Source organism: Heterodontus francisci, chromosome 6, assembly GCF_036365525.1.
Source record: "Heterodontus francisci isolate sHetFra1 chromosome 6, sHetFra1.hap1, whole genome shotgun sequence".
In the NCBI taxonomy this organism is placed as follows: Eukaryota; Metazoa; Chordata; class Chondrichthyes; order Heterodontiformes; family Heterodontidae; genus Heterodontus; species Heterodontus francisci.
The window spans coordinates 5,896,055-5,908,716 of NC_090376.1; the positions used below are offsets into that span (position 1 = coordinate 5,896,055).

The 12,662-nt window shown below is 46.0% G+C and overlaps 1 protein-coding gene across 2 annotated transcripts in view; it reads left to right on the forward strand.

Moving 5' to 3' along the window:
- lrrc51 (leucine rich repeat containing 51) overlaps positions 1-12,662 on the forward strand; it is a 65,618-nt gene that overhangs the window by 11,460 nt on the left and 41,496 nt on the right. For both annotated transcript variants that reach the window (XM_068033029.1, XM_068033028.1), the window contains exon 2: positions 3,796-3,878. In XM_068033029.1, the coding sequence (XP_067889130.1) occupies positions 3,796-3,878 (83 nt within the window). The remainder of the gene's footprint in view (positions 1-3,795; positions 3,879-12,662) is intronic.

The window sequence follows — 12,662 nt, forward strand, 5'->3', positions numbered from 1 at the left end:
CTATCTGCAGTCAGTTGAGAGGTGAAAAGTGGAAATCTCCCACACCACTTTCCATCTGTCCGTAATGTCGCTGATGATTGCAGTGTTCCGTACCATTCACGACTCCTCAGATACTGAAGCAATCCATGCCCATATCCAGCAAGACCTGGACAACATTTGGGCTTGGGCTGGCAAGTGGCAAGTGATGTCCATTCAAGTAACATTCGCGCCACACAAGTGCCAGGCAAGGACCATCTCCAACGAGAGAGAATCTAACCATCTCCCTTTGACATTCAACGGTATTACAATCGCTAAATCCCCCACTATCAACATCCTGGGAGTTACCATGGACCAGAAACTTAACTGAACCAGCCATATAAATACCATGGCTACAAGAGCAGGTCAGAGGCTGGGAATTCTGCAGTGAGTAACTCGCCTCCTGACTCCCCAAAGCCTGTCCACCATCTACAAGGCACAAGTCAGGAGTGCGATGGAATACTCTCCACTTGCCTGGATGGGTGCAGCTCCGACAACACTTGAGAAGCTCGACACCATCCGGGACAAAGCAGCCCACTTGATTGGCACCCCGTCCACAAACATTCACGCCCTCCACTACCGACGCACAGTGGCAGCAGTGTGTACCATCTACAAGATGCACTGCAGCAATGCACCAAGGTTCATTCGACAGCACCTTCCAAACCCACGACCTCTACCACCTAGAAGGACAGCAGACGCATGGGAACACCACCACCTGCAAGTTCCCCTCCAAGTCACACACCATCCTGATTTAGAACTATATCAGCCATTACTTTGTCGCTGGGTCAAAAGTCTGGAACTCCCTAACAGCACTGTGGGTGTACCTACACCACATGGACCTCAGTGGTTCAACAAGGTAGCTCACTCACACCAACTGGGGATGGGCAATAAATGCTGGCCTTGCCAGTGATGCTCATATCTCAAGCAATTTTTTTAATATATATTTTTTTTAAAAGGCTCTTGTCTGTCCCATGCAACTGAGCATCACAGTATAGATACTACCCATCTCACTCAGAGCCATGGAAGAGATCAATCCCAGATTAAAAACCCAGGGGATATAGATCTGGGAAATACATCTCCCACTCACTGAGGCAGTGAAAATTAGTCCAGGAGGTTACACTGGCCCAATAATACTTTGCAGCACTTGCTGGTTATACCTCCACCCCAGACAGTTGGGTCACTATCACTCATGTGGAGCATAAACAGTGGTTGTTGGGCTGAATGGCTGTAAATACTTTGGAACCGTCCAACCTTCCCGCTTTATAGAGTCATTATGGCACTGAAGGAGACTATTCAGCCCATTGAGTCCATGTCTGCTCTCTGTAGACCAATCCAGTGTCCCATGCTTTATCCCCCTAGCCTCGCAAGTTTATTTCCCTCAAGTGCCTATGCAATTTCCTTTTGAAATCATTGGTCTTTGTTTCTATCACCCTTGTAGGCAGTGAGTTTCAGGTCATTACCACTCGCTGCGTTTAAAAAGAAAAGTTCTTCTTCACATCCTCTCCCACCCCCCCGGTAACTCTTTACCACAAGTCCTTGCACCATCAGCTAATAAAAACATCTTTTCTCTGCCTTATCTAAACCTGTCATTATCTTGTATACCTCTATCAAATCTCCCTCAATCTCCTTTTCAGCTTCAGCTTTTCCAACTTAACCATTTATCTAAAATCCCTCATCCCTGGAATCATTGTGCTAAATTTCCTCTGCACCCACTCAAGGACCCTCACATCCTTCCTAAAGTGTGGTGACCAGAACTGGATGTAATACTGCAGTTGGGGCCTAACCAGAGCTTTTTAAAGGTTTAGCATAACTTCCCTGCTTTTGTACACAATACCTCTATTTATGAAGCCCACGATCCCATATCCATTGGGCGTGAGTCTCCTGGAATGGGTGATTTATCTCCTTAAATACTGCTGCTGGGGACCTGGGAGCATCGATCCATGTATGTCCAATGCGCAGTCCCCTGGCTGACATGGCCTGCAGCTAATCTGCATTTTCTGGGCCCTGCTGGTCACCCAGTTATTTAGATATTCAGCTTTGTCTCTGAGGATAGTGATTCGTGACAATCAAAATCGTCCTGAAAAGTTTGTGATTCCTGATTATTTGTGGGAGAGAAAGAGAACGACACAAAGTTGGGTTTGGGGAAGGGACGGAGCATCACAATCTGGGGGAGCAAGAAACAAACTGTGGAAGGCAGGGAGAGGAACTTAAACTGGTGCGGGGAGGTGTGGCGGAAGAGAGAGTTCATGTCGGCATATGCTGTTGCTGTTGAGTAATGTGTCTTATTGCGGGAATCAGCTGCTTCTCCATGAGGACTGAGCCTCACTTACGCCAGGCTTCGACGTTGGGGAGAGGGAGTCTGTGTATTGAATTCTGTTTGGTTCTTGTTTTATTTCTTACCTTTTATAACTTGCACTGGATTGTAAAAATCAATGAATATTGTGTAAAAACTTGTTAGAAGTTAGATTTGTTAGATAGGGGTATTCAAAATCACAAGGCATTTTGATAGAGTAAATCAGGAGAAATGGTTTCCGTGGCAAAAGGGTTGGTAACCAGTGGATACAGATTTAAGATAATTGGCAAAAGAATCAGAGGGGAGATGAGGAGAATATTTTTTACACTGAGTTGTTGTGTTTTTTATTCTTTCATGGAATGTGGGTGTCGCTGTCTGGTCCAGCATTTGTTGCCCATCTCTAATTTACCCTTGAACTGAGTGGCTTGCTAGGCCATGTCAGAGGGCAGTTAAGAGTCAACCACATCGCTGTGGGTGTGGAGTTACATGTAGGCCAGACCAGGTAAGGACGGCAGATTTCCTTCCCTAAAGGACATTAGTGAACCAGGTGGGATTTTACAATAATTGCTAGTTTCATGGCACCTTCTGTATCTGCACCTTCTATGATTCTATTAGAGACTAGCTTTCAATTCCAGATTTTTTTAATTCATTAAATTAAATTTCACGAGCGGCTGTGATGGGATTTGAACCTGTCACTCCAGGGCATTAGCCTGGGCCTCTGGATTATTAGTTCAGTAAGAAGACCACTATGCCACCGTCTCCCCCTGGAATGCACTGCCTGAAAGGGTGGTGGAAGCAGATTCGCTAGAAACTTTCAAAAGAGATTTGGATAATTACTTGAAGGGGAAAAATTTTTCAGGGCTATGGGGAGTGAGGGACAAATTTGATAGCTCTTTCAAAGACCCAGCACAGGCATGATGGGCCAAATGGTCTCTTTCTGGACTATGATGTTATGATTGCTCCTCTGAGACCTGCTTTGGCTCTTTTCCTTGCATCTTTTGTGAAGCTCCTGTGGGGATTTTTTTCTGCATTCAAGGTAATGCAAGCTGTTGTAGATGGTAAATTAACAATAGAAGCCTTTTCCACTCTGATTCAGGCTATGGACTGCAAAAAGTTGGTTGAACCTCATTGAAAGCACGTGGGTGATTGAAGATTTTGTTGTGTCCAGATTAGCTTCCCTGACTTGAACAAATAACTCGCTCTCGTTGGATATTGTTCACTGCTCATTGTGTTTTAGAATCATAGAATGGTCACAGCATAATAAGAGGCTGTTCTGCCCATCAAGCCCATGCCAGCTCTCTGCAAGAGCAATTTAGCTAGTCCCACTCGGCCAAAAGATGGATAGCATTATGATGTCTGAGCAAGATATAGAGTTTAATCTGTCTGCCCTACTTACTAATTCAATAAAATTCTCTTTTTCTGCTCCCGCCCCAACCTGCCATAGTTTGTACTGTAACCAGTAATTGCTTTGCACTTTATTCCCACAGGACCGTGGACACAAAAGAGTACGATTCCATCTTGTATGGTCCAATTGTGGATTATTCCTTCAGAAATCTGGAAACTTTATCTGGTGACGTGTGATAATCTATAAATATTCACAAAAGCACAACAACTTCACTTTTTCAACAGCCCATCTGTTCCTTTTACTCTTAATACATACTAGCATTCTCCGAGTGGTCTCTAATGTTTAAAAAGTAGAAAGCAGGTGCACACAGGACTGGGAGGGACAGTTACACTTAGAAATAATACAGGATTATTTGGAATTGTAGATAATACAAAGATGTCTAAGTTAGATTTTGAGTGCATGTGTATAAATACACAAAGTGTAGTTAATAAGGTTACTGAGCTGCAGGCACAAAAAGCCACATCGGACATAGTGGTGCTAATTGTTGAAGGTGGCAGGACAGGTTGAGAGGATGGTTAATAAAGCATGCAGCATCCTAGGCTTTATCAATAGGGGCAGAGAGTACAAAAGCAAGGAAGTTATGTTAAACTTGTATAAAACACTGGTTCAGCCTCAACTGGAGTATTGTGTCCAGTTCTGGGCATCACACTTTAGGAAGGATGTGAAGACGTTCGAGAGGGTGCAGAAAAGATTCACGTGAATGGTTTCCAGTGATGAGGAACTTCAGTTATGTAGATAAACTGGAGAAGTTGGGACTGTTTTCCTTGGAGAGGAGAAAGTTGAGAGGAGATTTGATAGAGGTATTCAAAATCATGAGGGGTCTGGACAGAGAAGACGGGGAGAAACTGTTAGAACCATAGAAAAATTATGGCACAGAAAGAGGCCATTCAGCCTGTCGTGTCCGTGCCGGCTGGAAAAGCTACCCGCCCAATCTAATCCCACCTTCCAATACCCGGTACATAGCTTTGCAGGTTGCAGCACTTCAGGTGCAGGTCCAGGTACCTTTTAAAAGAATTGAAGGTTTCTACCTCCCACCATCGTCCCTGGCAGTAAATTCCAGACACCCACCACCCTCTGGGTGAAAAAGTTTTTCCTCACATCCCCTCTAATCCTTCTACCAATCACCTTAAATCTGTGTCCCCTGGTAATTGACCTCTCCGCTAGGGGAAATAGGTCCTTCCTGTCTATCTAGGCCCCTCATACTTTTGTATACCTCAATTAAGTCACCCCTCAGCCTCCTCTGTTCTAAGGAAAACAACCCTAGCCGATCCAATCTTTCCTCATAGCTGCAACTTTTGAGCCCTGGCAACATTCTTGTAAATGTTGGTGGATGGATCAAAAACAGAGGGCACAGATTTAAGATAATTGGCCAAGGAAGCAACAGCATAATGAGGAAAAACTTTTTAACGCAGTGAGTGGTTTGGATCTGGAATGCACTGCCTGACAGTGTGGGAAGGCAGGTTCAATTGAGACATTTAAGAGGGAATTGGATTAGAGAGCCAGCACAGACGTGATGGGCCAAGTGGCCTCCTTCTGTGCCATAACCATTCTATGATTCTAGAACTGCAACCTGACTCAAAAAGGGGAGGATTGTATGCTTAATATTCCTTGGTGTGAGGTATTCAGGAAAGATAGGGAAAGAAAAAGAGGAGTAGGGGCAGCAGTTTTGACTTAAGGAAAATAATAATCGGAAAAAGAGAATGTCCATGATGGTCAAGGACTGAATTAGTTTAGTTGAAGTTAAACAATAAAGGAGCTATTACACTACTTGATGTATTTTATAGGTCACCAAATAGAGGGAAGGAGGTCGAGGAGCAGATTTGCAAAGAAATTGCTGAGAGGTGCAACAACTATAGAATAGTGGAAATGGGGGATGTGAACTATTACAATATTGAAAGGGACAGTGACAGTTAAGGGCAAAGAAGGGAGGAATTTCTGAAGTGTAACAAAAAGGAGTCCAAATGTTTCCTATGGGAACAAAATGCTGTGACATTAAGTACAAGAGATACTTCTTTCAATTTAATATACTATATTTGTTGCTCACTATGCTGTCTGCTCTACACTGGGAAGCCTAAACAGATTGGGTGGCAGCTTTGCGGAATAACTCTGTTCAGTTCATAAACATGACCCCGAGCTTCCAGTCGCCTGTCATTTTAGCTCTCCGCTCCACTCTCACTCTGACCTCTCTGTCCTCGGTCTCCTACACTGTTCCAATGAAGCTCGAGGAACAATACCTCATCTTTCGATTAGGCATTTTACAGCCTTTCAGACCGAACACGGAGTTCAACAATTTCAGATCATAACCACTACCCCCATTGTTTTTTTTTTGTTTTTGGACAGTGGCTGTTGGTAAAGAATCTTGTTTTCCTATTTACACCTCTTCTAGACACATCTTCATTTCTTTACTTGTCTCATTATCACCCTATTTTGCCTTGCACCATCATCCCTTTGGTTATTTAGTCTCTCCTGCCTTCCACCCTATTCCAGACCTTCCCTTTTGTTATTTCCTCCCCTTCCCCGCCTCGATACTTGCTTTCAACCTGTTATATTTCCAACTTTTTCCAGTTCTGTTGAAAGGTAAACCAGCTGAAATGGGCTGAATTTTCAGGACCTGCTGGGGGCGAGAACACAGGTGGATGGGGGAATGAAACTACCGGTGCTTGCCAATGTGCGGTTTCCTGCTGCCAGCAAGTTTTTGGGCTGGGTGTGGGGGGGCAGTGGCGGCATAGAGATCCCACCCAATCCATTAACAGCAGCAATTAAGATTGTAAAGGAGCACATTGAGAGCTCGTTAAAGGGAATGTTCTGATTTTGATGGGGATGCATGGCTGCACGCACTGTCTGGGGCAAATCAGGTGAATTGAGACAGATACAAGGAGGGGAGCCAGTCAGGGCTGCCCCAGGGAACTAGGCTACCCCATGGAAGAATGGTGCAGCGGGGGACTTGGCCTTTGGCACACGGGTGCCATAGGTTCAGTGCAGGTAGCGAGGACAGTGGACAGTCAGCACCTCCTCCTGCACACTAGTGCTGTGCTCATCACCCAGTGCCATACTATCTGCGCTGTTGGAAGGTGCACTTGTAAGGTGTGATGGTGCCTCTTGTGAATTCTGATGTTGCTGTGCTTGGCCGAGCAAAACTGGAGTCAATGGGAATGGGGGGAAAACTCTCCACCGGTTGGAGTCATACCTAGCACAAAGGAAGATGGTTGTGGTTGTTGGTCAATCATCTGAGCTCCAGGACATCACTGCAGGAGTTCCTCAGGGTAGTGTCCTAGGCCCAACCATCTTCAGCTGCTTCATCAATGACCTTCCATCGATCACAAGGTCAGAAGTGGGGATGTTCGCTGATTGCACAATGTTCAATCTAACCACCTCCCCTTGATATTCAATGGCATTACCATCACTGAATCCCCACGATCAATATCCTGGGAGTTACCATTGACCAGAAACTGAACTGGACCAGCCACATTAACGCTGTGGCTACAAGAGCAGGTCTGAAGCTGGGAATTCTGTGGTGAGTAACTCAGCCCCAATGCCTGTCCACCATCTACAAGGCACAAGTCAGGAGTGTGATGGAATACTCTCCACTTGCCTGGATGGGTGGAGCTCCAACAACACTCAAGGAGCTCGACACCATCCTGGACATAGCAACCCACTTGATTGGCACCCCATCCACCACCTTCAACATTCACTCCCTTCACCACCAACGCACAGTGGCAGCAGTGTGTACCATCTACAAGATGCACTGCAGCAACTCGCCAAGGCTCCTTCGACAGCACCTTCCAAACCCATGAGCTCTACCACCTAGAAGGAGAAGGGCAGCAGATGCATAGGAACACCACCACCTGCAATTCCCCCTCCAAGTCACACACCTCTTAAATTGGAACTATATCGCTGTTCCTTCACTGTTGCTGGGTCAAAATCCTGGAACTCCCTAACAGCACTGTGGATGTACCCACACCAGCGTTCAAGAAGTCAGCTTACCACCACCTTCTCGAGGGCAATTAGGGATGGGCAATATATGCTGGTCTTGTCAGTGACACTTACATCCCATGAACAAATAAAACTCTCTAATTATCATCCCCACCACAGATGCCCATTTTGCCTTGCCGGCCTTCCTCCTGGTCCGTGACCCTGGCGATGTCCATGGCTCCCTCCTCCATGGCGGTGATAACTTGTAGGTATGGAACCCTCCTCCTGTCTAGGCCCCGTCACGGTATTATGAGCCAGTTTCTCCTGCAAGGATAGAAGAGAGATACGGTTCTGCTGGCCTCCATAGTCAGTGCCAGGTGTTCCTATTCATTAGGAGCTGCATGTTTCCATGCTGGCAGGTCCTCAGCAGCACTACGGCTCTGAGCCATTCTGAGAGGTCAATAAATGGTCAGGGCACATTCCTCCCATGCTCAGGAGCAGCATGTTCCCTGAGTTTCCACAGCTGGTGTGTCTGCTGGAGGGTGGATCCCCAGAGGCCTGATCTGAGGGTTGGAGGTTACACACACCTAGCCAGAGCGAATAAAGTCAGTAAACCTCTTTCTACCCTCAACCCAATTTCTGCACACCACACTCCATCAGCTGACTGTGTCAGCTATCTCCATCCAGGTCTCATCCTGCCACCCTCTGGGAAGAGGACACCCTCCTCTCCCTCATGGCCTCCAGGTCTGCATTCACAAATTGAGTAGCTGCCCTGCCCTGGGTTCTAGGCCTCTGCCTCTCCTGAGACATCTTTTCAATCTCAAGGTAAGGCAAGGAAACCATTGATCTTGTAAATCAGGCTCGCACTCGCACTGTCCTGTCTCCATTCCCGCCCCCGCAGCTGATAATTGGTCACCAAATCCGTCTCCAAGTCAATTAAGGGGCCGCCCCTGTGAAAATCAGGACCAGTGACTGTTTCCCCCCCAGTGGCCCCTGGGAAGGAAAATCCTGCCCGTTATCTCATTTTTCTCTCTCTCTCTACAGATGCTACCTGACCTACTGAGTATTTCCAACATTTTCTGTTTTTATTTCAGATTTCCAGCATCTGCAGTATTTTGCTTTTGTCTTCTATAAATGTGTTAACAGTTAAAGGGTTGTCAGAGGAACGGTGGAGTCTATTAGAGACCAACATGGAGATCTGTTGGGGGCAGAAGGCATAGCTAAGGTACTAAATAAGCACTTTGCATCGGTGTTTTCAAAAGTTAAAGCAATTTTTTTTTATTCTTGGGATGTGGGCATCGCTGGCAAAGCCAGTATTTGTTACCCATCCCTAATTGCCCTTGACAACTGAGTGGCTTGGTGGGCCATTTCAGAGGTTATTTAAGGGTCTGGAGTCACATGTCGGCCAGACCGGGTAAGGACAGCAGATTTCCTTCCCTAAAGGGCATTAGTGAACCTGATGGGTTTTATTAAGACAATCGATGATAGTTTCATGGCATCATTACTGAGAGTAGCTTTCAATTCCAGATTTTTATTAATTAAAACCTGTGTCACCAGGGCATTAGCCTGGACCTTTGGATTACTAGTTTAGTGACATTACCACTACGCCACCATCTACCCTTGAGAAAAAGTTGCTTCAGGAGAATTTCCTTGATCAGTGTGTTTCCTGCCCAATGAGGAAGGAGGCATTGCTGGATGTTATCCTGGGAAATGAAGTGAGTCAAGTCAAGAATGTCACAGTGGTGTAGCATCTCGAGAATAGTGATCGTACCATAAGGTTTACATTAATTATGGAAAATGTTGAGCAATCTAGCATAAAAAATATTTAACTGGAGGAGGTCTAATTTCAGCAAATTGAGGAGGGATCTGGCCCGGGTAAATTGGAGTCAAAGACTGACGGGCAGAAATGCAACGCAGCCATGAGCAGCCTTGAAAGAGGAGATAGTTCGGGGACAGTCAAGGTACATTCCCACAAAGGAGAAAGGGAAGGTAACCAAAGCCAGAGCTCCCTGGATGACAAGGAGTTGAGACAATAGGGTGACGCAAAAAAAAGTGTATGGCAGGTATCAGCTTTATAATACAAGGGAGAATCAGGCTGAATAGGAGAAGTGAAAAAGTAAATGAGGAGCAAGGTGACAGTAGGAGAATAGGCAGTTAATATAAAAGGGAATCCAAAAGTCTTCTATAGGCATATTAACAGTAAAAGGGATATCAGAGGAGCATTAGGGTCTATTAGAGACCAAAACGGAGATCTATTGGTGGGGCAGAAGACATGCCTGGGAGGAGTACTTTGTATCGTTGTTTACCAAGAAAGAACTTTGCTAAAGCTACAGTAAACAAGAGATTGCTGAGATAAAAACAAGAAATGCTGGAAATGCTCAGCGGGTCTGGCAGTATCTGTGGAGAGAGAGAGAGAGAGAAGCAGAGTTAACGTTTCAGGTCAGTGACCCTTCTCCAGTTCTGATGAAGGGTCACTGACCTGAAATGTTAACTCTGCTTCTCTTTCCACAGATGCTGCCAGACCTGCTGAGCATTTCCAGCATTTCTTGTTTTTATTTCAGGTTTCCAGCATCTGCAGTATTTTGCTTTTATTTAAGAGATTGCTGAGATGCTGCATGAGGAAAAATAGACTGAGGAGGTAGTAGAAAGGCTGGTAGTATATGAACTGGGTAAGTCACCGGGTCCAGATGGGATGCATCCTAGGTTGCTGAGGGTAGTAAGAGTAGAATTCCTTCCCTAAACCTCCCCGCCTCTCTACTTCTCCTCTTTCCTTGTTTTAAGATGCTCCTTAAAACCGACCTCTTTGACCAAGCTTTTGGTCACCTGTTCTAATACCTTATGTGGCTCGGTGTCATTTTTGTTTTATAATGCCTGAGTGAAGAGCCTTGGGACGAGTTATTACTTTAAAGGCGCTATATAAATACAAGTTGTTCATTTGTGATTGATACAGGATTATGGGGGGAGAGTAGGGCAGTAGGATTCGTTTGGGATTGATACAGGATTATGGGGAGAAAGTGGGGCAGTAGCATTAGTTTGGGATTGATACAGGATTATGGGGGGAGAGTGGGGCAGTAGGATTCGTTTGGGATTGATACAGGATTATGGGGAGAAAGTGGGGCAGTAGGATTAGTTTGGGATTGATACAGGATTATGGGGGGAGAGTGGGGCAGTAGGATTAGTTTGGGATTGATATAGGATTATGGGGGGAGAGTAGGGCAGTAGGATTCGTTTGGGATTGATACAGGATTATGGGGGGAGAGTGGGGCAGTAGGATTAGTTTGGGATTGATACAGGATTATGGGGGGAGAGTGGGGCAGTAGGATTAGTTGGGGATTGATACAGGATTATGGGGGGAGAGTGGGGCAGTAGGATTAGTTTGGGATTGATACAGGATTATGGGGGGAGAGTGGGGCAGTAGGATTAGTTTGGGATTGATACAGGATTATGGGGAGAGAGTGGGGCAGTAGCATTAGTTTGGGATTGATACAGGATTATTGGGGGGGGGGGAGAGTGGGGCAGTAGCATTAGTTTGGGATTGATACAGGATTATGGGGGGGAGAGTGGGGCAGTAGGACTAGTTTGGGATTGATACAGGATTATGGAGAGAGTGGGGCAGTAGCATTAGTTTGGGATTGATACAGGACTATGGGGAGAGAGTGAGGAAGTAGGATTAGTTTGGGGTTCATACAGGACTTTGGGGAGAGCAGCATTTATTGCCCATTGCTAATTGCCCTTGAGAAGGTGGTAGTGAGCTGCCTTTTGGAACTGCTGCAGTCCTTGGTACACCCACAGTGCTGTTCGGGAGGGAGTTCCAGGATTTTGACCCAGCGACAGTGATGGAATGGCGATATAGTTCCAAGTCTGGATGGTATGTGGCTTGAAGGGGAACTTGCAGGTGGTGGTGTTCCTATGCATCTGCTGCCCTTGTCCTTCTAGTTGGTAGAGGTGGCAGGTTTGGAAGGTGCTGTCTAAGGAGCCTTGGTGAGTTGCTGCATGCAGCTTGTAGATGGTACACACTGCTGCCACTGTGCGTCGGCGGTGGAGGGAGTGAATTTTGAAGGTAGTGGATGGAGTGCCAGTCAAGTCGGCTGCTTTGTCCTGGATGGTGTTGAGCTTCTTGTGTGTTGTTGGAGCTGCACCCATCCGGGCAAGTGGAGCGTATTCCATCACACTCCTGACTTGTGCCTTGTAGATGGTGGACAGGTTTTGGGAAGTCAGGAGGTGAGTTACTCGCTGCAGAATTCCCAGTCTCTGACCTGCTGTTGTAGCCACAACATGTATGTGACTGGTCCAGTTCATTTTCTGTTCTATGGTAACCCCCAGAATGTTGAAAGTGGGGGATTCAGTGATGGTAATGCCATTGAACATCAAGGACAGATGGTTAGATTCTCTCTTGTTTGCGATGGTCATTGCCTGGCACTTCTGTGGCACGAATGTTACTTGCCTGAAGGCATTTGATAAGGTGCCACATCAAAGGTTATTGTGGAAAAGAAAAGCTCATGATGTGGGGGGTAACATATTGGCATGGATAGAAGATTGGCTAGCTAACAGGATACAGAGTAGGCCTAAATGGGTCATTTTCTGGTTGGCAAGATGTAACGAGTGCTGTGCCACAGGGATCAGTGCTGGGCCTCAACTTTTTACAATTTATATAAATGACTTGGATGAAGGGACCAAAAGGTATGGTTGCTAAATTTGCTGAGGACACAAAGCTAGGTTGGAAAGTAGGTTGTGAAGAGGATATATCCCCTTGTAGCCTCTTTATAGAGAGCTTAAGTAGAGTCATAAAGTTTTGCAGCACCGAAACAGGCCCTTCGGCCCAACGAGCCTATGCCGACCATCAAGCACCCATCCTAACTACTCCCATTTCCCCGCACTTGGCCCGTAGCCTTGTATGTTATGGCGTTTCAAGTGCTCATCTAAATATTTATTGAATGTCGTAAGTGTTCCTGCCTCTACCACCCCTTCAGGCAGTGGGTTCCAGATTCCAACCACCCACTGGGTGAAAACATTCCTCCTCAACTCCCCTCTAAACCT